Below are 22,561 nucleotides of genomic sequence, written 5' to 3'. Positions count from 1 at the left end.
GAAAGCTACAGAGCTCATGGACGACTAATGAAGGGCATTATTCATTTCCATGCTTGCATTCTCATTCTCCAGCCCAAGAAGAGTCATGCATAGCTAGTCTCCTGTGATCACCCAGAAACTGGGCCAGGGCTATAGTGTAGAGTAGGTGGAGACAGAAGACCCCAGGCTCCAATAGGTGTGAAGGAAAGAGGGGAGTACCAGGACCCTTGCCCACCCTACTCTTAGCTCAGGTGTGCACATAGGACTTGGTTACATGGTGACACCCACAGAGAGAATTTTGCCATATCCTACACTACAGATTAAGATCTTGAAGTCTCTAGAATAGCCTATCTATCTATCTATCTATCTATCTATCTATCTATCTATCTATCTATCTATCTATCTTTGTGTGTGCGTATCTGTGTATCTTTCTCTTCATGCACATGCCCATGCACACACCCATGCTCAGACGCACACATACACACACACACACACACACACACACACACACACACACACACACATTCTTTTCCCACATTCCAGGGCCTTCAGCCTCTCACCTGAAAAAAAGATGAACTAATGACAGCCTCTATAGGAGCAGCATTCACTGCCCCACTGGACAAAACCAAGAACAGAGAATTCTGTGGCATTTCCCACAATCAAAGTAGCTTTATTCATTCCTGACTGATGCAGTGGTAGCATGATCCTCATAAGGCAAGGGTGTGTCCTGTAACTTCCGGAGCTTCAGGCTGGTGAAAGGGCAGGCAGCACTTTCCCAGCACACTGGCCGAAGCCAACACGGTAGCCGTCCCCCTGGCAGTGACCTGAAACACAGTAGGGGTGGGATCAGCCACATCACTGGGGACTTCCTGAATACAGCCACAGGTAGCTGCAGGACCAGATATCATGGGAGGCTAATCAGGCCAGAGGTAGGCAGGCATGTCAGCATGACATACATATGTGAACCTCCCTGGAGCATAGGAGCCAGAGCCCAGGCCCACCACACAGTTATGGATCCCCAGAAGAAGTACCACACTCCACAGCCCTTCTTTCTGGGGGTTCTCAGCCATCCACATGGGTTTAGATTAAAGGTCTATATCCATAAATGAGCCCAGGGTCACACTCCATGAGTTTTAAAGCCTAGTTTCTCCACCCACGGGCTCTGTGACCTTGCATCTCTTAAGATCTCAGATTCCTCATCTGTGACTGGATCTAACGTCCACTTCATTTTACAGGCCTGCTGTAAGGATGATGTGTGTAGAAAACTCTGAGGACAGGGCCTGGTCCATGTGAGGACCCTCTTAGTGTTACCTAGGTGATAGAGCCATGTGTTTCCTCAGAACTTAATCTCCCCTTCAAAGAGGAACAGCAGTCCATCCTCCAAGGTCATGGGGGTTAGATTCAATGTTTGGGTAACATTTAAAGTAAAGATCCTCAAATATGATTTCTTCTATTCCATTCTTCCTCAACAGGTGTGAGGCTAAGTAAGGTAGGGAGAAGCCTGTCTCTGTCTTAAAGGAAGGTCTATTTAGTGGGAGCATCAGGACCAAACAAGATATGGGAGATAAATGTGTACTGGCAGAACATCATGGTAAGAAGGGTGCAGAGAGAAAGAAATGTGTGAGCCGGGCTTTGATGAGTGAGGAGTTCACCAAACAGGCATGGCATGCATTGGTTAGTTCTGCTCTATAAGGCTGTCTGATGGCACCACCATAAGAAGACAGTAACAAAGGCCTCCAAGAAGCCATCTTAAGAGAGGTTGAGTCAGTCTTGGTGAAAATTAACAGGCAGAAGTTTTCTGCAGGGTAGTGACAGATCAAGTCAATACAGATTTTTAAAACTCCTTCAATGGAGTTACTTTTCTAGATCCTGAGGCACATGGAGGCTGGAGGGTGGGCTGGGGCAGCATGAAGTATACAGTGCCCCATGGCCAAGGGAGGACAAACCAGGGCACATGTGGATTCTGTTTCCCACAACCACATAGAAAAGGATTCTCCTTGCCCTCTGTGGTAAATCATCAAGGATACAATGAGGCTGTCTGTCTCAGCCCCAGGGTCCCCTTTCCCAGGTCTGACAGCTGCCCGGACAAGACTATATTGTTAGACCAAGCTTATTCAGGTCCTGTCATACTGACATTAAACAGCCAATCCACCTCCCCACTCCTCCCTCATTTCCACATCAACACTTCAAAAGGTACTTTCACCCAGTCCACAGGAACACAACAAGAACCTGGGTTGACTGGCAGACATTGAAGCAATACCAGACAAAACTGGCATGCAGTGGTTGGAATAATGTTTGACATACAGGGGTCTAGCCTTAGAGAGAGCAGTTCACAACAGGATCTGTATCCTGCCTTTGCCATCTGTGTGATCTACCATGATTCACCTCCCTTATTCTCTCCTAGCATTTTTTTTTTTCACTTTGCAAAACTGGGACAATGACACATTTCCAAAAGGCTTGGGTGAGTAAAAACTGAAATGGAAATAGAAATACCTCTAACACAGCTGTGCTCTGTAGACATCTAATAAATATAGCCAGCCTTTGGCATCTCCAGAGGAAGCCCCCGAACAGTTTGCATATGGCTTACACACAAGGCCTCAATACTGGCAATCATCTACGTGTGACTTATAATGCCTAAGGCCAGCCAATGGGCCTTTCTTGGGGGCCTCTGGAAGGAGTGCAGCCTCCTCACCACCTGTATATCAGATTTCTGCCTTCCAGCACTGTAAGAGAAGACCATTGAGCTCATGAGCCCTTATCACAGCATAACAGGAAATGGACAGGAGCCCTTGGCTAGGTATGGGAGCCGATAGGGATGCTGCTGACTAGAATGACACTGAGTGAACTGCTGGCAGAGGACAGAGGTGACTGCCTGTGTGACAGAGGAGGCTGAACTAGGCTGCGCAGGGCTGACGCTGAGGGTCCACAGGCTCTAAGGAATGTGGTCCTATGATAGCAGAGGTTCTGTGGTAGGAGGATAAGTGGGACCACACAGAATCGCATGCCAAGTGGATAGATTATATGAAGCAGCAGAGGGGTACTGCGAGAGGATCTTGGGCAGGATAGGAGCAGTGTGGAGCGATCCTAAGGATCCTGTGGGCAGGACTGACGGGTCTACTGTGGAGGCTTTGTGAGAGATCCAGCTGGGCATCAGTGGGATATGTAGAGTATGCCAACTGCACAGAGATATTCATCAGACCATAAGGAAATGGGTCCAAGGTTCCAGTTCACAGGACAGACTATTGGTACCAGGACAACATCAAGGAAGTATGGGAAACCAAAAGATACACAAGAGGAAATGGGTTGTAGTGGGCTGAGAGGAGAGTGGGTGGGAATGTAGGATATGGTTATAGGCCTGGCAGAGGAATGCCCCTCAGAGAGGATCCCATCAAAGAAAGGTTAAGATGCCGAGCTCTCTGGAAACAGCTGTGTAAAACAACAGAGAGCAAGAAGACCTGGGTACACATCATCACTAATCCAAGTATTTTAGTTGAAACATATACAGCATGCTTTAGATGGCCTGAAGATGAGAAGAATTGGGACTCTACAGTTCAATTGCCTGGAGGTGAAAAGAATTGGGATCAGTTGCCTAGAAGGGAAATCAGACTTGCTTATTCATTGTCTAAAGTGCCAATCTCACTGTGTACTCTGTACAACAGAGTCCACAAATGATACAGCAGTGTGAGCCAGTGTCCTCATCTCTGGAGTTTCAGGATGCCCTCCATGGGTAGGGTCCCAATGCACATCTGTCAAGGGCAAAACTGTTGATATTATCCTATAGATCTTTTACCAACTTGGCCTTATCAAAGTGAGATCAACTGAGTCTCAGAATGTTGAGTACCACAATGGTCACACTGTGGGTGAGTCCCTAGGAGGTCACTGGAATGTTTCTGACGCCAAGAAGTGGTCTTGGGACCAAGACAGTGCCTTCCTTGCTATTAATAAATGTTTAGAAGGCAGAATGGCAGCAAAAGATACAAGGTCCCCAACCTCCTGGAAAGAGGCTGCTGAGACCTCCAGGCACTACATCATGCCCTCCCTGACCCCAGTTCCAGGTCAGACCCTGGTTATTGTTTCGGACATAGTCTAGAAAACATAGGCCCAACCACAACTGGGTAACTGCTGGGGCAGGAGAAGGAATATGGATTCTCAGTGTTTCCCCTGTGTAGACACTAAGACTTGAAGTCCCCAGGAGCCCAGGCTCTAGCCCAGGACATATCATAGAAACACAGAATCCAGGAAGGGCTGTGAGTACAAAGGAAACAGATTGTTCCAGTGTCAGATGGGTACTCTTGGCCTACGGGGCTTGGTGGCTCACACCTGTTATGATGACTTCATCACCGTCCAGCAGGAAGGTCCTGGTCTGCCCCTGCCCCACATCGATGGCCTTTGTTCCCTTCCAGGACAGTTCCAGCATGGAGCCAAAGCTTTCAGGGTCCTTTATAAGAAGAAAGGGGGAAGATGGCATTTATTTATATCTTGGTGATATGTCAGCTATAGTGTGGACAGTGCAGTGAGTACTGGGGGCCCATAAAATTTTTGAGGCTGCTTTGGACATCCTGATGACAGGCTGTGCCTTCATTCTTCCTGTAAGCATGCTAGCTATTCAGGGTCCTATGCCTATAGTGTACCAGAAGCCCACTTCAGGGTGTCCTCCTACTCTATAGGCTGAAGCTCACAACCCCAGACAGTGTCATGTCCCACATTCTGCCACTGGCATGAAACTGTCACCTCCCAGTCAACATGGCCAGGGACTCACAGTGAAGCTAGCCTATTCACCCCCCTCCAACACCATTGTTTCCAAAGTTGGGCACCCCTCCCAGGCTCATGGTAGCTCAGGGGCAGATGAGAAGGATGCAGCTGTGAAGTCTCCTCATCCTGGGGGTGGGGGACAGAGGATTAGGTAGAGTGACTGCTGCTTTCTGGGGAGACAGAGTCAAGCTCTGGTTCTCACACAGGTCTCTCTTGGTCTATGTATGGCAGGGAAGCACTCTATCCACCCCCACCCCCACCCCCAGTTTCTCAATTCACCTATCTTTGGTTTGGTAACCCACATGGGTGGTTTGAGACTCACTGATCCACTGATGGTTCCAGAAGCCAAGAGGTCCCCAGGTCTCAGATTGCATCCATTAACAGAGTGGTGTGTGAGTTGCTGCAGCATGGTCCAGTACATGTGCTGGGGGCAGGAACACAGTAGGACATGTGTGGGCATCCCGCTTTCTGGGAAGGATTTAGTTAGACTGGTGGATGCATTCCACACATACTCATAATTTATACTTGCCTCATTTTAATTGAGATTTTTGCCTCCTCTAGTCCTTCTAGATGACCTGCTGTCTACCTGCTGAGGTTGCAGCCCACCTTGTCCACCAGCTTCAACCTCATTTCCTTTGGAACCTCATCTCTCCAACAATCTTTCCCAAGATGCCTGAAATCTGGGCTTGCTCAGCCCTCAGGCCTATATGTTCATGGCCACCTCAAGCTTGGGAGTTCTCAGAGGCATTCCTAGTAGAGAGTCCTTCCTGCAGTACCAAGACCTGGCTGACCACCCTCCAGCCTAGGCTTTGGAGTTGACCCTAGCCCTGAAAGCTGAAATGATTTGAGCAGAATGTCAGAGCAAGATGGCAATGAGAGGGTTGGAGGTGAGGCCAAGGCTCCTGTGCATGAAGCACTCAGATGCCCAAGCCTCCAGGATGACACAACTTCCCGGGTCTCCCTCTACAGCCATGCAGCCAGGCCCTCAGAAGTGGGTTCTTCCCTCAGTTCCTCCTCAAGCTCCCTACTTCTTTTATCTAGAAGGAATGCTATGCAAAACAAATGCATTCACTCATAGAGTCTTCAAGTGGCCAATGAACATTTGCAGAGGTTCCCAGCTGCATTAGCCAGTTGGAAAACAGAAGAAAAGTCACAATGGCCCTGAATGGCTGAGTTGAAAAGGCACACACTACATGTTGTCTACACATGCAGCAGCAAGATTTCTTAGATATCACTAGTGGGAGTGTCCATATGCCGGCTAATCTCAGTTGCCAACTTGATTTAATCCGTAATCACCTGAGGAAGAAGCCACTATGAAGGACTGTCCAGATTCGGTTGGCCTGTGGACACGCCTGTGAGGGATTCTCTTGATAGGGTTAGTGGAGGTGGAAGGACACACCCTAAGTTTGGAGGAAAGCATTTCATAGGCTGGGTTCTGGATGGGGATGTAAGGTAAGAGGGACTGAGCATAAAGATTTTGTTCTGTTTCTTGACTGTGGCTGTGATGTGACCAGCTGCTTCAGGCTCCTGCTGCTATGACTCAAACTCAAACTGTGAGCTCAATGAAACCCTTAAATTGCTTTTGCCATGATATTTTATAGCAGCAACAGAAAAGTAACCAGATCAATCCACTTGGATAAACATTTTGAAAAATTATTCAAAAGTATCCCTTGGCTGAATTATACACTCTGCTTTGTGGTATGTATATTTGTGAATGTACATGTGTGCACAGGCCTACCCTCTGTCTGCCCCTCTGTTTGTCCATCTGTCTGTCTGTCTCTGTCTCTCTCTCTATCTGTATGTGGGTATGTGTGTGTATGTATGTATGTGTGTACACAGCAGTTGTATTCCTGGATATATATGCCCCCCAAAAATGTGCACATATGTACTCCAAGAGATGTGTACTAGAATGCTGACAGTAATTCAAGGACAGCCAAAATATAAAAGCAACCAAATGGCCATCACCCATTGTGGAGCTGGCAGTGTAGTATCCTATAAGCAATGAGACAAGCAAGCTCCCACTGCAAACAATGTGGTGGAACCTCACAAATCCAGCATTGCAACCATGAAGCCTCGCAGAATAGATACACACTATAACAATCCCATATAAAACTAATAAACAGACAAAGTCAGTGTGTGGCAACAGAAGCAAGGAGATGTGGCCTACATTAGGGAAGTGAAGGCATGGCTGAAAAGAGGCAGCAACCCATTGAGGGCTGGGAATTCCCCTTTCTGACATGAGTCAGACTGAATGCAGAGGTATACTTTCTTGTGAAAACTCCTGAGTGTCTTCACTTATGATTTTGGCATTTGCAATTCTGTACAGTATCTGTACATGTGTCGTCTGTTGTTTCAATAAAAGCTTGCCTTTTGATGCACTTAAGAATACATACTTCTCTAGCAGAGAACCCATGGTAGTTTGCCAATGCCTGTGCCAGATGTCTCATAACCCCTATAACACCAAATGCAGGAATCGGTCTTTTCTGGACATGCATGTGTGTCACAATGCAAACACAATTTAGAAACTAATAAATACTTGGAAAATGTTTGCTTAAAAAATAAGTGGGCTGCCATGATGTCTCTGTTAATAAAGCTTGCTGCACAGGCAGAAGGAGCCACGTTTTACTGAAACCTGTGTCCCACATAAAAATGTGAGTGCAGTGTGTGCCTGTAATCTCAGCACTAAGGAGGTGGAGACATGAGGATCCCTGAGACTTGCACCAGATTCAATGTCAGATCTTGTTTTTTTTGTTTTTTTGTTTTTTTTTGTTTTTAAAAGGTGGAGAGTGGCTGAGGAAAACACCCCCTGTCAACTTCAGCCCCCCCCCCCCCATATGCACACAGACAGCACTTTCATCGTCCCAGACTATCAGGACATGGAATTCAGAGGCTTGGCCTTTATAGGATAGGAAGTGCACCCAGAAAACTTTGACCACCTCTTGCAGCAGCTTCTGTCTTGAGGGGATCCTGTGAATCAGGCTTCCAGGCTGACGTGTCATTCCACTCCCAGGGGAATAGAATATCTCCTATTCCTGTCACGTTCTTCCCTTCCAAAAGCAGTCTGATGGCCTCCAAACTCACCTTAAAGTTAGACCTGCAGATGGTAGCCGCCTGGCTCATTCCTTCTCCTGTCAGAAATTGAGAAGTAATACTTATACAGATTTAGTCCTGCTGACCAGGAAGAAAAATGCTTCCAGCTCTCTCATGAACATGACACCTGCCCCTTCCTAGTTACGGGTTCTGTTCAGGACCAGTTTCCTTAATCATCACCATCATCTATAAAATCAAAGCTGTAGTTTCCCTGTTTCATAGATGACAAACTATTTTTGGTACTTGCCCAAGCTCCAAAGCTGGACGTAGAGCTGAGACCTTCACCACGGCCTGCGTAGTAGGCCCCTCACATCACAGCTTGGCTTGTAAAGCCAGCCCCTCACACCACACCTTAGTTGCAGACTAGCTCAGTGGAGGTAGGCCATCAACATGGCTCCCTGGGCTGCCCAGGATATGGCTCACGATCAAGCCCTACTTCTCAGTCTCATGAGCCTCTGAGATCAGGCTTTTAAACAGGTGTTTAAAGAAGTGCACCACATATCTGGGTTACAGTGTAAGGTAGGTGGCAGTGATAGATGTGGACAGAAGAGGTAGATGCTGGCTAGAAGGTTGCAGAGTCCAACACAGGGTGGAGGCCAAGGCCTCCCATGTAGGACAATGCATTCCAACTGGAGGATGGCCCTCACACTCTTCTCTCTTTACAAGAGCTCCACACAGCCTCCAGGCTGGAACAGGTGCCTCTAGTTCCACCCAGCAACACTCAGGATCCGCTGGGGCAACGGAGCCTGGCCGTGCCTGCCTGCTGAGCCTAGGCAATACCACTCACCCCATCACATACCTTTCAAAGCGACAGACAAGTTGATATCAAATGTGTAGGGCTGGCTGTGGCAGAGATATGGCAAGGGCTTGGGGTCCTAAAAGGCAAGAGCACATCAAAGCTGTAGCTGTCAGCAGGGGCTGAGTTCCCAGCAGCCTCTGCTCTCCAATACAGAGTGTGACATATGGCAGCAGTGACAGATGTGAACCCGAGAAGTCCTACGCACTGCCCTTGGTCAGAAGGTCACACATGCCACACTTGAGAAAATAAGCTGATGGGTGAATGTACAGAGAAATAAGTTAGAGATCACAGGAAGTAACAATGCTTCAGGAAGCTGAGGGAGGATAGACTTGGGAGGGGGACAATGAGAGGTCAGAGACGGGCCACAGAACCTGTAAGGAAAAGCTAGGACAATAGTGAGGGCAAGGTGGATGCCCTGGAAGGCAGAGTCCCTGGCAGCAGTGAAGCTGGCAGCCATCTTTGGTGCTGGAACAGCTGGGAAGGCCATTAATGTCCAGGCAGAGTGCTGCACATTGAACAAACAGTGTTGTTCCAAAATACAACACAAAAATCATTTAGCAGGACCTAAGATCACTCTGGGTAGTCTGAACGACTATGCATTTTTAATGGTGACAGTGTGACCAGTGATGCTTGTGGGGAGTACAGCTCCTTCCCAGTGCACGAAGGGTTAAATTAGAAACTACTTTAGAGACAACCCTGCTGATTAGTCGGGAAGGGGCAGGAATGGTGACAGCTGTACATAAACAGTCCTTGGGAAGGATGGAGGCAGTCAGCATCCAATCATCCCTGTGAAGACAGAGCTGGGTGAAGGACTGTGAAGGAGGATGGGGACCGTTAAAGCAGGAGCCCAACAGGTCCTGGGTGGCCAGAAGATGAGAAGGACAGTGGAGGGAGAGAGACAAAGGGGAGGGAGACCACCAGAGGGGAGAGGTGGGTGCTGTGGTGGGAAGAGCTGGGGAAGATCCAAGGAGACAGAATGAAACTGCAGGGACTTTTATGAAGAACCAATTTGCAGGGGAAAGTCCCAAGAGTGTTCATGCATAAAATGACATGGGTGGGTGAGGGAGAAAGCGCAGCAGTACACAGGTTGGTGAGACAATGCCAGGGAGAGTGTGGGGAGGGAAGACAGGGAGCCAGGAGCAGAGCAGAGCCCTCTGGAGATTTATACCCAGAGATATGGGAGGACCAGATAGGTCATTTACCAGAGCCGTGTTTAAAAGAAGTTAGGGCCTTCAAGGCATTGGCCATAAGGGCCGGGTGACTGTAGTGAAGGGGTGGGATATTGCGCTGGGAACCCTGTTGGAGACACATGCACTCTCTCTCTCTCTCTCTCTCTCTCTCTCTCTCTCTCTCTCTCTCTCTCTCTCTCTCTCTCTCTCTCTCTCTCCCCTTATAGTCTCTATTCCAAAATGCATTCTGCAAATTAGACTCTAGAGGGAGCCATTGCACAAAACAAAATAGCTCAATGAGCAGCTTTGTGGTTAGGGTTTTGCCAGGTAGTTCCCCTGAACTCTGAAAACTACAAAATTATGTTTTTCTCTGTGAACTGTGTTGGAGGGAGAAACCCACTGGAGCCATGGCTGCCTGGACACTGAGTCAGGATCCACCAAGCACCACCATGTCTCACTATCAGAGGACAACAGGAAAGGGCGGAAGCTGGAACTTAGAGTAGAGTTTTCAGCAGAAAGGTGCTTACCTGCTTTGGGTTTGGCACCACAAAGGGCATGAGGGCATCCATAGGCACCACCCATGGGGAGATTGTGGTTCCAAAGCTTTTCCCCAGGAATGGCCCAAGCGGGACGTACTCCCATTGCTGGATGTCTCGTGCTATGAAAAGACAGCCAGCTTAGGTCTCACAGTGGCTTACAGACTCACTCCAAGCTGCTTCTTGCCCTTGACCTACATGGACCTCTTTACATGGCTCTGGCCAACCAGATCTCCCAGGGAACAAACAGAAAGGTATTCAGTATGAGGACAGAGGTCCTTGGAGGTGCTGTGCTAGGGAACAATGAAGGATGACAGGATAGTTCCTACCAAGGGCCTGGATGGGGGAAGGTCCTCTTCTGAGATTTCTGGACCCACTTCCTCTTACACATGTTATCAGGGTACAGAGCTGGGACTCAGAGGCTGGGCTGATGAACAGTAAGGCTCAATTCAGTCACTGACTAAAATCCCTCCATGTTCAGCTCTTCATCAACAGCTGATGGTGCTGGCAACAGTGAGTGGAGTGTGTAGGGCTTGATAAAGCTTTAGGCTCTGTCAGCTCCATCCTCCTACTTATGAGAAAGCTACTCAGGGAAGCTGTGACTGCCCCACACCCACAGAGTCAGAAGTCTGTATGGTATCATCCCTGTAGTACTTAGGCCTCCTGTCCCATTCCCAACTCCTGTGTGTGCCCCTAAGAACAGAACATCAGAGGAAGCTGGGCCACCAGGCATTACCGCTCCAGTCGTTCATGAGGACCATCCCGAAAATGTGTTCGTGGGCTTTGGAAATGGGGATTGGCTCTCCGAATCTGTTCCCAGGGCCTACAAAGAAAGCCTGCCATGGAGAAAGTTGGTCAGAATCTAGATGATCTGATGCTCTGGGTCACTGAGGCTCACAGAGCAAAGGGAAAATATTTTCAAAGTTCAACCAGGGACTAGGGCTGCCTGAGGACCTGGCATTACTTCACTGGGTCTCTAAGGTGGGAACTCTACTCACATGAGCCCTTTCCTCCCTAGCCCCAGGGCACCCCAGGCCTTTCTGATTCTTCCTCTGTATTCCAGTCTCCATACCCTCACATCTGACAGCATATGACACTTGTGAAGAATGAAAACATCAGGTGTGCTCATTCCAGGAGGATTGACAAGTTGACTTTACAGCCCTACCTATCCCCAAAGGAATGGCGTCTGTTCGATAGCCATGGACCAAGAGAACATCCAGCAATCACGTCTAAGGGAAACTAAGTGCGGGGGAGAAGGAATTCCTTGAGCAGTACAGAAACATCTACGTTCATGGCTAGGGTCACTGTTTTATTTGTCCTTGAGACAGGGTTTAAACAGTACAAAATCTTCATCAAGATACACACACACACACAAAGAGCTGAGGGCACCGAGGCATGAAGGACCCCATCTCTTTCAAATTCAGGGGATCTACACTTCATTTCTCACAACTACATATGAGTCTTCAGCACTCTCAAAATAAAGTGCTTAATTTAAATAAAGAGTGGAGCCTTAGAGTGGGCCTTTCTAAAGTGATAGAGGCCCTGCCACCGGGCCTTGATGCTTGCTGTTCATGTGACATTGTATAAAATCACCATGAATGTGACAGAAAAAGGTGGACCAGTGCTCCCACAAGATGCAACAAGCTGGGTTTTCATAGCCTCTGGCTACAACACTCACCATATTTTACCTCTTTCTGTTAAAGATAGTTGACATAGTGTTGGCTCATCAACACTGTATTCCCCATCAACAGCTACAACTTAGGTATGAGTGAGGCTTTTCTAACACTTGTCTTTGTAAGGGGTATGTGCTCTCCTGCAGTTAGGGAACCACAATAGACCTCCACTTGGGAGGCATTGTAAATAATAAAAGTAGTTCAAATGTGGAAAATATGTGGAGAAAAAGACCAAAAAAAATTAGCATGTTTTTATAGCATGAGATCTGAAACACGAAGACAGGGAGCCTGGTGTGACCTCAACTGGGGACAAATGTGTGTGTCAGGAGACTCAAATTTTCTACTTCTCTGTGTGGCAATGACTTGTGTTAATATTTGGGTTGCAAATAAGTTTCAGCAAGTGGGAGAATTCACAAACACAGAATCTGAAGAAAGAACATCAACTGCATTCAGTGGTCACATGGGGACACGGGGCTGCTATTTGTAGCCAGACAGGTGTGAAGTGCTGCCCCAGAAAGAGAGCTTTACTGCCACAGGGCTTTGTAGATCCCACTCAACAAAATTCCACACAGAACTCACCATTTCCAACTCCATGTCTAAGAGTCTGCAGGCACCATACATAGGAGGCTTTGCTGGAAAGATGGCAAATAAAAGCAACCATCAATACCAGGCTACAGAGCTCATAGCAATAGAGAGTGGAACTAGGGTACTGGAGTCACTTACAGTTATCAGGTCTCATCTGCCCCATGGGTCTTCGAATTGGGGTTCCAGATACCACAACGGAGGAAGCTCGGCCATGGTATCCCACAGGTAAGTGGAGCCTGATAAAGGAGGGTGGTGATAGTAAACTGAACTTCAGAAAGAAACAGAGTCGACATACACTCATTATTCAAAAACTAAAACATGTCCCCAAGTGTCCACTGATAGGTGAATGGAGAAAACAAACGTGGTCTATCACATGGGGGTGGGGTGGAGTGGGGGGGGGAATGATTCAGCTTTAAGGAGAAAAGGGGAAAGGTCACACATGCAATCACAGCACTCAGAAGACAGAGGCTGGAGTACCAGCAGTTTAAGGCCAGCCTCCTACACATTGTAAGTTCTAGGCCAACCAGAGCTAGCTATACAGTGAGGAGGAGGAGGGGGGAGGATGACGAGGAAGAGGAAGAGGAAGAAGAGCTGGAGGAACAGGAAGAGGAGGAGGAGGGACAACTAAAGAACCCAGGCTTCTTTGATCAGACAGTGCTCTGCTGCTTCCTTTGTGGACTCTGCCCATCTCTAATTAAAAACAAAACAAAACAAAACAAAACAAAACAAAACAAAACAAAACAAAACAAAACAAAACAAAACAAAACAAAACAAGAAAACCCTGGGAATAAATTGTAAAGCTCAGAGGAAATAGCTATCCAAGGCTGAGGAAAACTGTTAGAAGATACTTGTAAAACAAGAATATGGAGAGTAAATATAAAAGGGTTTTTCCAAATATCAAAATAAGTACAGCGAGGCTACGGGTGCTCTTAGACGAGCACACAGAACTGTGTGGGTGAGAAGACAGTATGTGATGAATACCTATGGTTATTTGAATAAAGCAAGAGGTTAGGCCTGCAGTACACTGAGTGGCAACTCCACAAAAGATCTGTCCACACCCCAACCCCCAAGAAGATGTAGAAATAATCTTTTTAGATGTAACTAGTACCCCAGGATCATCTGAGCATCCATATATCCTAGAGTGTCCTTGTACAAGGTAGAAGACATGGAGAAGAAGAGACAGTCGTGTGAAGATAGAAACAGATGGGAGTGATACAGCCACAAGGACTGCCCATGGCACCAGAAAAAATGGACAATAGGGTCACACTTGCCGGACACTGCAGGCTGGGCCAGTCTCCAGGCTTCTGCTTAAGGTGGGTGGATTTGACAGACTGCTGCCCTGCACAGGTTCAGGCTGTGTTTATCCCCAGCCAATCAGAAACTGTTTGCATGACTTCAGGGAAAATGACCCAGCAGACTGTCTAGCCTCAAAGGAGCTGGCTGTCATCAGGATGCCAGAACTCCTCTACCAAATGTCAGGGATCAGAATGGGAGGTGCAAGTCTGGATGAGGAAATGGGACCCTACCCTCATCTGAACCAAACTGAGGGGCCTCATTCTTTGACCTGGATTTCCTTAACATCAGGGTGGAACACGGTGTTACCTTTTGTTTCCCAGATGTACATATTCTTTATTACAGAGATAATACTTGAACTCTAAAATGCTTGAATATAATTTAGATTTCTGACCCTTTTTTTCTGAATGCTAGTGCAATAGTAACAGAACAGTAACAGGCAGGCTGCCAACAAAAGGATCTAGGGGATCGAGCATTGCAGGGGGTCGAATCCCCATGTCTGTTCTCCAGAGGAGAGCTGAAAGGACAATTCCACAGGCTGGTGATAGGCTGGATAGCCCAGGACCCCAAACTCATGCTGAGGGAACCAAAAGCTAGGCCTGCTCTTTCTAGAGGACGCAACATCATCAGTTTTGTTTTTTCCCTAGGCTACTTTGACCAAACAGGGTCTTTGCTACTGGGAAAAACATACTGTAGAGAAGAGCCGACTTTGAATTTATCCCAGCATCTGGTTTAGGACATACCAATTGGGCAACAGCGCATTCTCCTTGCCCCTGAACATAATGCCAACATTAGTGGCATGCTGCCGAGAAGAGTAGAAGTCCGTGTAGTCTCCTGCAGAGGGAACACCCAAAACAGCCAGTGATCTAGATGGAGGAACCCCGGGCCCAAAAGCAGGGGCTCAAACCATTCTTCAAGATTCAAGAACCCCTTAACACAGGGAAAAAAAAGTAAGTCCATAGTTTCTGAATCAGACAGTGAGATTTAAATGTGAAGTAGCTGCCACTATCCCCCTCTCATTTTGTACCACATATGATAGATGGCCAGAAAAATGGACAATAGTGTCAGACATGCAGGACACCACAGACTGAGTTGGTCTCTGGATTCCTGCTTAAGGTGGATGGACATGACAGACTGTGGCCCTGAGCTGTGAACGACACACGCACAACCCTTGCCACACCTTTGTTTAATATATGCCTGCTCCTTCGCCTCATTTCTCTCATCTCTCTGTTGGTTTAAATCCTGGCAAGTCTAAGGCTCCATTACTGAACCCTTCTTTGGGGTGGGCCTCACTGTGTTCTAGTTCCATGTGTGCAGACTTTTGCTCAATTGTCATCATTCTGGGCCATCCTGCTTGAGCCCTCGTGTCATGTGACTGGCCCTTAGCACCAAGAACAAAGCATCTTTGTCTTTGTACTTGAACTTGTCTATCAGTGTCTGTTGATTTTGATGAGCTGAATGTGGAGGTTCATGGACACCAGGTATCTCCTCTCTCATATGTAAGTTACTAAGTTCTACTAGGAAATTCACTTAGGACAGTTCTTCCTAAACCTTCTGTGCCCACCCACAAAGCAAAGCTGAGTACTCCAACCCCAGTGCTTGGACTAGAAGTGGAAGTAGCAGAATAAGGAGAGGAAACACAGTCTGGGAGACAACTAAGCAAGAGGTGGACAGACTGAGCTGTGCTCACTCCTTCCCACCTTCAGTCCTCTGGATAGAGGTAACAGTGAAGATATTTATCACAAGAATAATCATATCCATAACAGTAGAAACAAGAAGTCACAGCATCAGTTAGCTGGAAAGGATGAAGAATCCCTAGCAAACAACTGGTTTGCCATGAAAACACACAGCACAGTCCTATAGAGAAGCAAGAGGTGAGCCCGTGCTCAAACTCACGTTCTACCTAGCTGTTGACCACTAGCACCTCTGGAAGGCTTTGCTGAACAGAGAAACTTGTTCAAAAAAAACCCATACTCCCAGGGCAAAACTATACAGTTCTCATATCACAGGTGCTCAGGCCAGCACAGAGGCTTCCCCTCATAGCTGACACACAAGGATGAAGCAGACTATGCCTGCTTCAGGCTATGAAGCTGTACTGACAGCAACCTGCTGATTCAGTCAAGCCAAATGCCTGGCCAAATGTGTACATGGGCTCCCTGTGGCACTCCTCAAAATACCCTCTTTCCTGACAGCTCAAAGTGCTTACCTCATAATCTTCTGGGAAGATGAAGCGAATTGCTGCACAGGTATCAGTGTAGCTAGTCACAGACTTAGGCTGCTGCACTGGGAGATCAGGCTTGTGACAACTGAGCCAAGGCTCACTATTTGACAAGCTTGGTCATGTTGGGATCAGCTGGCAGTCCTAGATTTCTTGATCTGTGTTCTCTCCACCAAGATATGAGGTTTCAATACATCTGTCTAGCCATCTAGGCCTACTAAGCTACTCAGGTTGGCACAGCAAGCAAGGAAACAGGACTCACCTATGGTAGCAGGAAGGTGCATTGTCGCAGAAGCCTGGGAGGTGAATGCACTGAAACACAGAATCAGGGGCTCCATCCAGTCTTCCAGGCCTAACACCTCCCACCACTATGCAACCCAGCTGTAGAGATAGAGGAAGTTGGCCTGACTGTACCAGGACAGTCAGCCAGACAGCCAAGCAGTCCTAGGGACTGGGCACTACCAATTACCCAGGCCTATTCTCCTCTGACATGACACTCTTTCCCCGTGTATTCTCACCGCTGCCGAAGCTCCTTGTCATCTCTGAGCCGGGCTTGGCTGGCAGACAGTAAATTCTGTAAGGATGCTCTTGCCTCCTTCCATGCAGCTTGACCCAGACCCATGAAGCTATTGAGAGTTGTCTAAGACCAAAACAGAAATAGAGGAGGTTGTGTCTGAGAAAATCCCTAGGCCATCCCTCCTGTCAGCCTGACTTTTCTCCATCCATTCACGAGTTGGGACCTTTGTTTACATTTTGTCCTCCGGCATAGAGCTGGAGAAAGCTGTCATCTTCCTTGATGTTCCATCCACTTCCGGATATGCATCTCACAATCAATGCTCACAGCAGACAGCAACTCATGAACTGTACAAGTCCCACTTATCTAGCAATAATACTGACTCTGGCAGAGGGTGGCCAGGAGGACTAGCAGATAGGATGCGTGCAAAGCTCCTGAACAGAAGAGGTACTTGGTAAATACCACAACTATCTCTGTCCGTGTTTCAGGAAAAAGGAGATCCTAAGAGCTGAGCTGTGACAAGGGAGGAAAGTTATATCCATACCACACAGACATCTGCCCCCAGGCACAACTGCATACCTGGATGAGAAAGTGGCCATTTTACACAGACACACAAGCAAGGCTGGATTCCCCAGGCATGTGCCCTTGAAGGACTGGGCATCCATCACCCATGGAAATGGAAGCCAGGATGAGTGTCTCAAGCTGTACCCCCAATCTAGACCACAAGGCTCATGGCTCCCTTTCTCAAGGTTATCCTAGACCTCAAAAGACTGAAACATGAATATCCCTGTATATAAAGGAACCAGGGTGACAGAACATCCTCACCTCGTAGGCAACTTGGAGAGACCCAATGGACTCAGGAGCTCACATTCTCCTGAGAGGCCATCCTAAGGTGTCAAAGCTACCTCCTGCCACCTATGTGTCTCAGAACAGCTCCCACTTATGCAGGGATAACTGGTGACTAAGAAAGTACCATCTCACTTGCAATAGGTGGTGAAACAGAGACAATCCATGATACAATGTCCCACCTCATCGAAGACATGTTGATGTTTGGAAAGGGCAGGTCCGGTAAAGAGGTGTTTAATGACACTCAAGTCCAAGATCTGGTCACCGATGGCCACACCAATCCGTGGCTTTGGCTAGGAGAAGAATGACAGCCAGTTCTGACATGCACAGCACATTCACTATAACAGCAAATACTTAGGGACTCATGGGTTCCTTTGAGACAACCCTTATAAACCTTATATAAATCTTATAAAGAGAGAACAGCCAGGTGGTGGTGGCGCGTGCTTTTAATCCCAGCACTCAGGAGGCAGAGGCAGGCATATTTCTGAGTTCGAGGCCAGCCTGGTCTACAAAGTGAGTTCCAGGACAGCCAGGGCTATACAGAGAAACCCTGTCTTGAAAAAACCAAAAGAGAGAAAGAGAGGGAGCGGGAGCGGGAGCGGGAGAGGGAGAGAAAGAAAGAACAGAGGACAAGAAAGCAAGCAGAGCTGCGATCTCCAGTCATGAGTTGCTCATCACCATACCAAGAACCTGAATCTCTTTTCTTTTTTTTTCTCTCTCTTTCTTTCTTTCTTTCTTTCTTTCTTTCTTTCTTTCTTTCTTTCTTTCTTTCTTTCTTTCTTTCTTTTTTTGGGTTTTTTTGAGACAGGGTTTCTCTGTCTAGCCCTGGCTATCCTGGAACTCACTCTGTAGACCAGGCTGGCTGGCCTCAAACTCAGAAATCCGCCTGCCTCTGCCTCCCAAGTGCTGGGATTAAAGGCGTGCGCCACCACGCCCAACACCTGAATCTCTTTTCATGCTGGGCCCAGGGCTTTGCTCAGGGCCATTCTCTTATGAAGCAGAGCAGTGAGTGTTCCACATGTAGTAACGTGGAGGATCAGCTCTGTGGTAGCTTGAATGCAGCTCAGGTTGTAGGGAACTGCAGAAGTCACAGTGCTCAGACCACATGAATGATGGATTTCTTTTATACCCTGAAAGAGCTCTGCATGGGTTCAGATAATTACAGAGGCCCAAATATCTTGTCAAAGTTGGTCTCTGACCTCACAGCACGGAGCATGTTGGAAGATTTCACCTCCTGGAACTCTGTCCTAAGCCAGGCTTCCTTGGCACCTGAAGCAGCAGTTCTGCCATATTCTAGGAGATCCATGAGAGTTGAGAGGTGGAATTCTTGGCTGTGTCTGTCTCCAGTGCCTGCTCCTTTCAGTGGGCTAAGACAAGTAGCTACATGGCAGCCACCAGGGGTTAGGGATAGACCAAGACCACATAACCCTTAGAAGCTTCCCGGGAGGACCTGTATGTTCTCATCTGTGCAATTCCCTGGGCCTCTGTTTCTCCATTCTGCTTCAAAGATCAGAAAGCTGAGTGGATCCAAGTGAGGGGTCCACTCAGGTGATGTTCAGGAAAGACCCAGAGGCAATCATCCTATGTCTTGCTGAATGCAAGGAGGAACCTTTCTCAGTGTGTCCTCTCTGATCTGATCATAGGCATTATCTGCCTAGTTATATGTGAACAAGGCCTAGCAATTGTATTAAGTCATTTTAGTGCTTTGTAAGTTGCCAAGGGAGGAAATTAATGGGTAGTCTTACCCAGCTCTAATGCCTATGAATCACGACAATAACTGGAATACCAAGATATCCACAATGCTGTAATAGTGGCACTTACATTCTGAGGGTAACCAACAGCTGTCTAATTGGACTCAAGGCCTGTGCTCAACAGGAGGGAATTCAAGCCTGTTACTGTAAAAACCTAGCCAGCTGCCCATTGTTGGAGAGATAACACAGACCCAAGAGGAGAACCTCCTACTGCCATTTTCCTAAACCAATAAAATATCTAAGTGTATTCTAAATATGTATCCTTATATCCACAGGTAAGTGTACCTCTCACCTATCAAAGAAACTTTTTTTTTTTTTTTGCAACAGATAGAAATGTAGAAAAAAAAAATCATCCTGGGGTTCCCAGCCCCAAGACACAGCTGTAACACTCCAAAGCTCAGGGAAAAATCACCCAAGAGGGAACAGAAAGAATGTAAGAGCCCGAGTCCAGGGGCACCTGTTGATAGGTCACATTCCCTAGACATGTCCTAGAAACTCTCAAATTATTATTACTAATAAAAAAGAAACTGGGCACGGTGGCACACACCTTTAATCCCAGCACTTAGGATACAGAGGCAGGCAATCTCTGAGTTCAAGGTAAACGTGGTCTACAGATTTAGTTCCATGACAGCCAGGGCTACACAGGGAAACCCTGTCTCAACAACAACAACAACAACAACCCCCAAAACCCACCACTACCATCAAGTTCCCCAAATAAAACCAAGATAATAATGGTGATGATGTATGATGTCTAAAACGTCTCTAACCATAGAAGGACAGTAACTCCAGATTCCCCTGGGAAAGCAACCCACTCACTACCTAGTCAAGTCCTCTCAATGTGCCTGCCTGCATAAATGTCCCTGCCTAACCCACTGGTATTCCCAGAAAAGGCTGAGAGCATGTCTGCTGAGGGCAAAGTATCAGAAGAGGCCAGAGGGAGTATTCTACTTCCAGAAGGCGGTTGGTTGGCTCAGGTTAGGGCTCCACACACCTCAAACGTGGAAAGGACAACAAGTTAACTCTGTGTCCTTGCAACATCTAGTCATGCCTCATGCCTGGTGGTTGTGAAAGCATTATTTGACTCTTCTGAGCAAGGCAATCTGCACAGGCAGGATATAAAAGGACAACAGATGTGGAGAAAGCTATCAACTGCCAGGAGCCACTTCCTTTCTTTCTTCCTTTTGCTGGTGCATGCCAGCCAAGTACTTTAGAACAATGCTACCCGTCTGTCCTGGCAAAGATATTCATACTCCTTTTATGGTGCAAACAGTTCCTACGTACAAAGCTGAATCAACACTGTAAACAAACAAAATAAATAAAAACAAAAACAAACAAACACCCCCCCCCCCAAAAAAAAAAGCTCAAGCAGAAAATAGCACAAACATTTCAGAGTGATGTGCGTTGCCTGCCCAAGGATAGGATAGATAACTCACCTCCACTAAACCATTTGCAAAGATTTCTTTCAAGTCAGACTATGTGTACAAGTCAAAGTTCATTTCTCCTACCCCATGAGACCTGTGATTAGTTCAGTGAATGCCTAGCAGTTCACTCTAGAGCAGAAAGAATTTGGGCTAGAGGTAAAAGAAGCCCGTGTCTTAGACCGAAGTTTCTAGGCCAGGAAGTGCTCAGAGGAGTTGCTCAAAATTATGGGAGTCAGCTGGTACTTCCGAGCAGTGAAGGGAACGACCACCCGCGTTTTGTAAGGAAATTATGCGTCCGTTTTCTGGGTCACAATCGCATAGACCTGCTGCCCAGGCAGGGATGATAGCTCCCATTTCGCTATACTCTGGTTCTTGCACAGGCCCACATATACCCACATATACTTAATTTCCGTAACGTGCACAGCTATGGGTCCTCTCCCTCGGGGCGCTCTCCCCGAGGCTCTGGAGAAACTGACCAGAACTCCCACCTCCCGGCTCCCGAGCCCAAAAATCGATGCTCACGTTGCTTTGAGTGGAGAAAACACCATAGGGCAGGTTTTGGATGGGAAAGTCGGAATCCTCGGCCACTGGAATAAAGGACATGCTGACGAGCACCGGGCAGCAGAGCCCAAGGCGGGTAGGGGTTGGCTAGCGGGACTATGCTTAGGGCAAGGATCAGACTAGCCGAGGGCCTTTAGATTCAGGGACCGCCCCGAACCCCGGGCTGCCCTTCCTCCGGCCAATACCCGGTACCACCTGGCACACACCCCTACCCTCCCCCCTGGGACCGCCTCCCCACCCAAGTGATCCTTTTAGCACCCGCCCCGGAACCGCCCCACACCCTTTCCTCCTTCCCTACCCTGGGTCCACCCTCGGTACTATCCAGCACTCGCCCAGGGCCATCCCATTCCCACGCCCCTCGACTGTCCCGCATCCTTCCTGGCCAGCTCCTGCCTTGGAACCACCCGGTACCCGCCCTGAGACCACCCCGTTTCCTTCTCGGGCGACCTCTACGAGTCCAGGACCGCCTCATCGGTCTGGATATACAAGACATTCTCCTCATCCTCCCTAGATGCGCCCGGAACCCTGGGATCGTCCCGCCTTCGCCCCGCCCCAGATGTGCCTGGAGCCCTGGGGTCACCCCACCCTCATCCCGCCCCCGAGATCCCGTCTTGTCCACGCCCTGCCTTGGTCCTTCTCCCTCACCCCACCCACATCTCCATCCCGGAACTGTCAGACCGTTCCGCCCCTATGTCTAAACCTCCCCCTTCCGGGTCCAGCACCTGGATCCAGGTATTGGTCTCACCTAAAAAGCCCAAGACCCAAAGCCCCGCCCCAGTAGGTGCTTTATTTCCATAATCTCTGAGGCCTCGCCCTTTTGCAAAGCTGCCCAGCCTCCCTTATGAGCCAAGCTTTCTCCCTGACCCCACCTCCAGAATGCAAATTGGGATCCACCCAGTGACCCCATTCTTTTGTCTGGGACTGCCTCTGGCTCCTGTGGTGTCACTGGATACTGCAGAGGATTTGTCCCCAGTTCATCTGCCTGTGTAGCCTTGCTCAGCCAGGGTCCAGAGACCTTGCCCTGAGCACTGGTGAAAGATGGAGTTGGAGCCAGCGTCTAGAAGTGTGACACGCCTGCGTTAACGTCTTGGTGTTCTACTTCACAGTAGAAACAAGAATTCAATTAGTTAATGATAGTTGACTTCCAAATGAAAGAGCGGGAGGAAGACCTATGGACTCTGGGACCAGAGATGTTAGAAGTTTGGCTAGTTACTGACTAGAAACGTGGGCGTCCATGATAAAGTGAGATCTCACGGGAGTACCCCGCAGACTGTGGCCGAGTTAGTGCAAAATGCTTCAGAAACGCAATCTGATAAAATAAAAATGGGTTATTTAAATTCTTTTTTGTATTGTGGAGACATGCCTTATGGCCTA

General features: G+C 48.0%; 1 protein-coding gene across 1 annotated transcript; it reads right to left on the bottom strand.

Moving 5' to 3' along the window:
• Positions 1-618: 618 nt before the first annotated feature.
• Fah (fumarylacetoacetate hydrolase) lies at positions 619-21,412 on the bottom strand. Its single transcript, XM_021165948.2, has 14 exons — positions 21,149-21,412; positions 17,637-17,747; positions 16,613-16,734; positions 16,357-16,406; positions 14,620-14,710; positions 12,722-12,819; positions 12,578-12,630; positions 11,062-11,161; positions 10,317-10,447; positions 8,621-8,696; positions 7,813-7,859; positions 5,054-5,155; positions 4,300-4,417; positions 619-803 (listed from the first exon to the last, which is right to left on the bottom strand). The coding sequence occupies exons 1-14, from the start codon at positions 21,227-21,229 to the stop codon at positions 724-726; spliced, it is 1,260 nt and encodes a 419-aa protein (XP_021021607.1). The 5' UTR covers positions 21,230-21,412; the 3' UTR covers positions 619-723.
• Positions 21,413-22,561: the final 1,149 nt, after the last annotated feature.

This window comes from Mus caroli, unplaced genomic scaffold (assembly GCF_978045245.1).
Source record: "Mus caroli unplaced genomic scaffold, Mus_caroli_1 scaffold_8, whole genome shotgun sequence".
Lineage (NCBI taxonomy): Eukaryota > Metazoa > Chordata > Mammalia > Rodentia > Muridae > Mus > Mus caroli.
Note: the sequence above shows the minus strand (reverse complement) of the source record. Positions and strands in the feature narration are given on the sequence as shown.

Bases quoted from the DNA above. Each gene is read 5' to 3' on its own strand.
- Fah (XM_021165948.2), bottom strand. From the start codon at position 21,229: ATGTCCTTTATTCCAGTGGCCGAGGATTCCGACTTTCCCATCCAAAAC. The intron at 7,860-8,620 runs GTATGTGATGGG...AATTTCTGACAG, and splicing joins CTTGTCTGTCGCTTTGAAAG to GAGAAGGAATGAGCCAGGCG. The intron at 4,418-5,053 runs GTGAGTCTCAAA...CTTCTTATAAAG, and splicing joins CTGGAACCATCAGTGGATCA to GACCCTGAAAGCTTTGGCTC.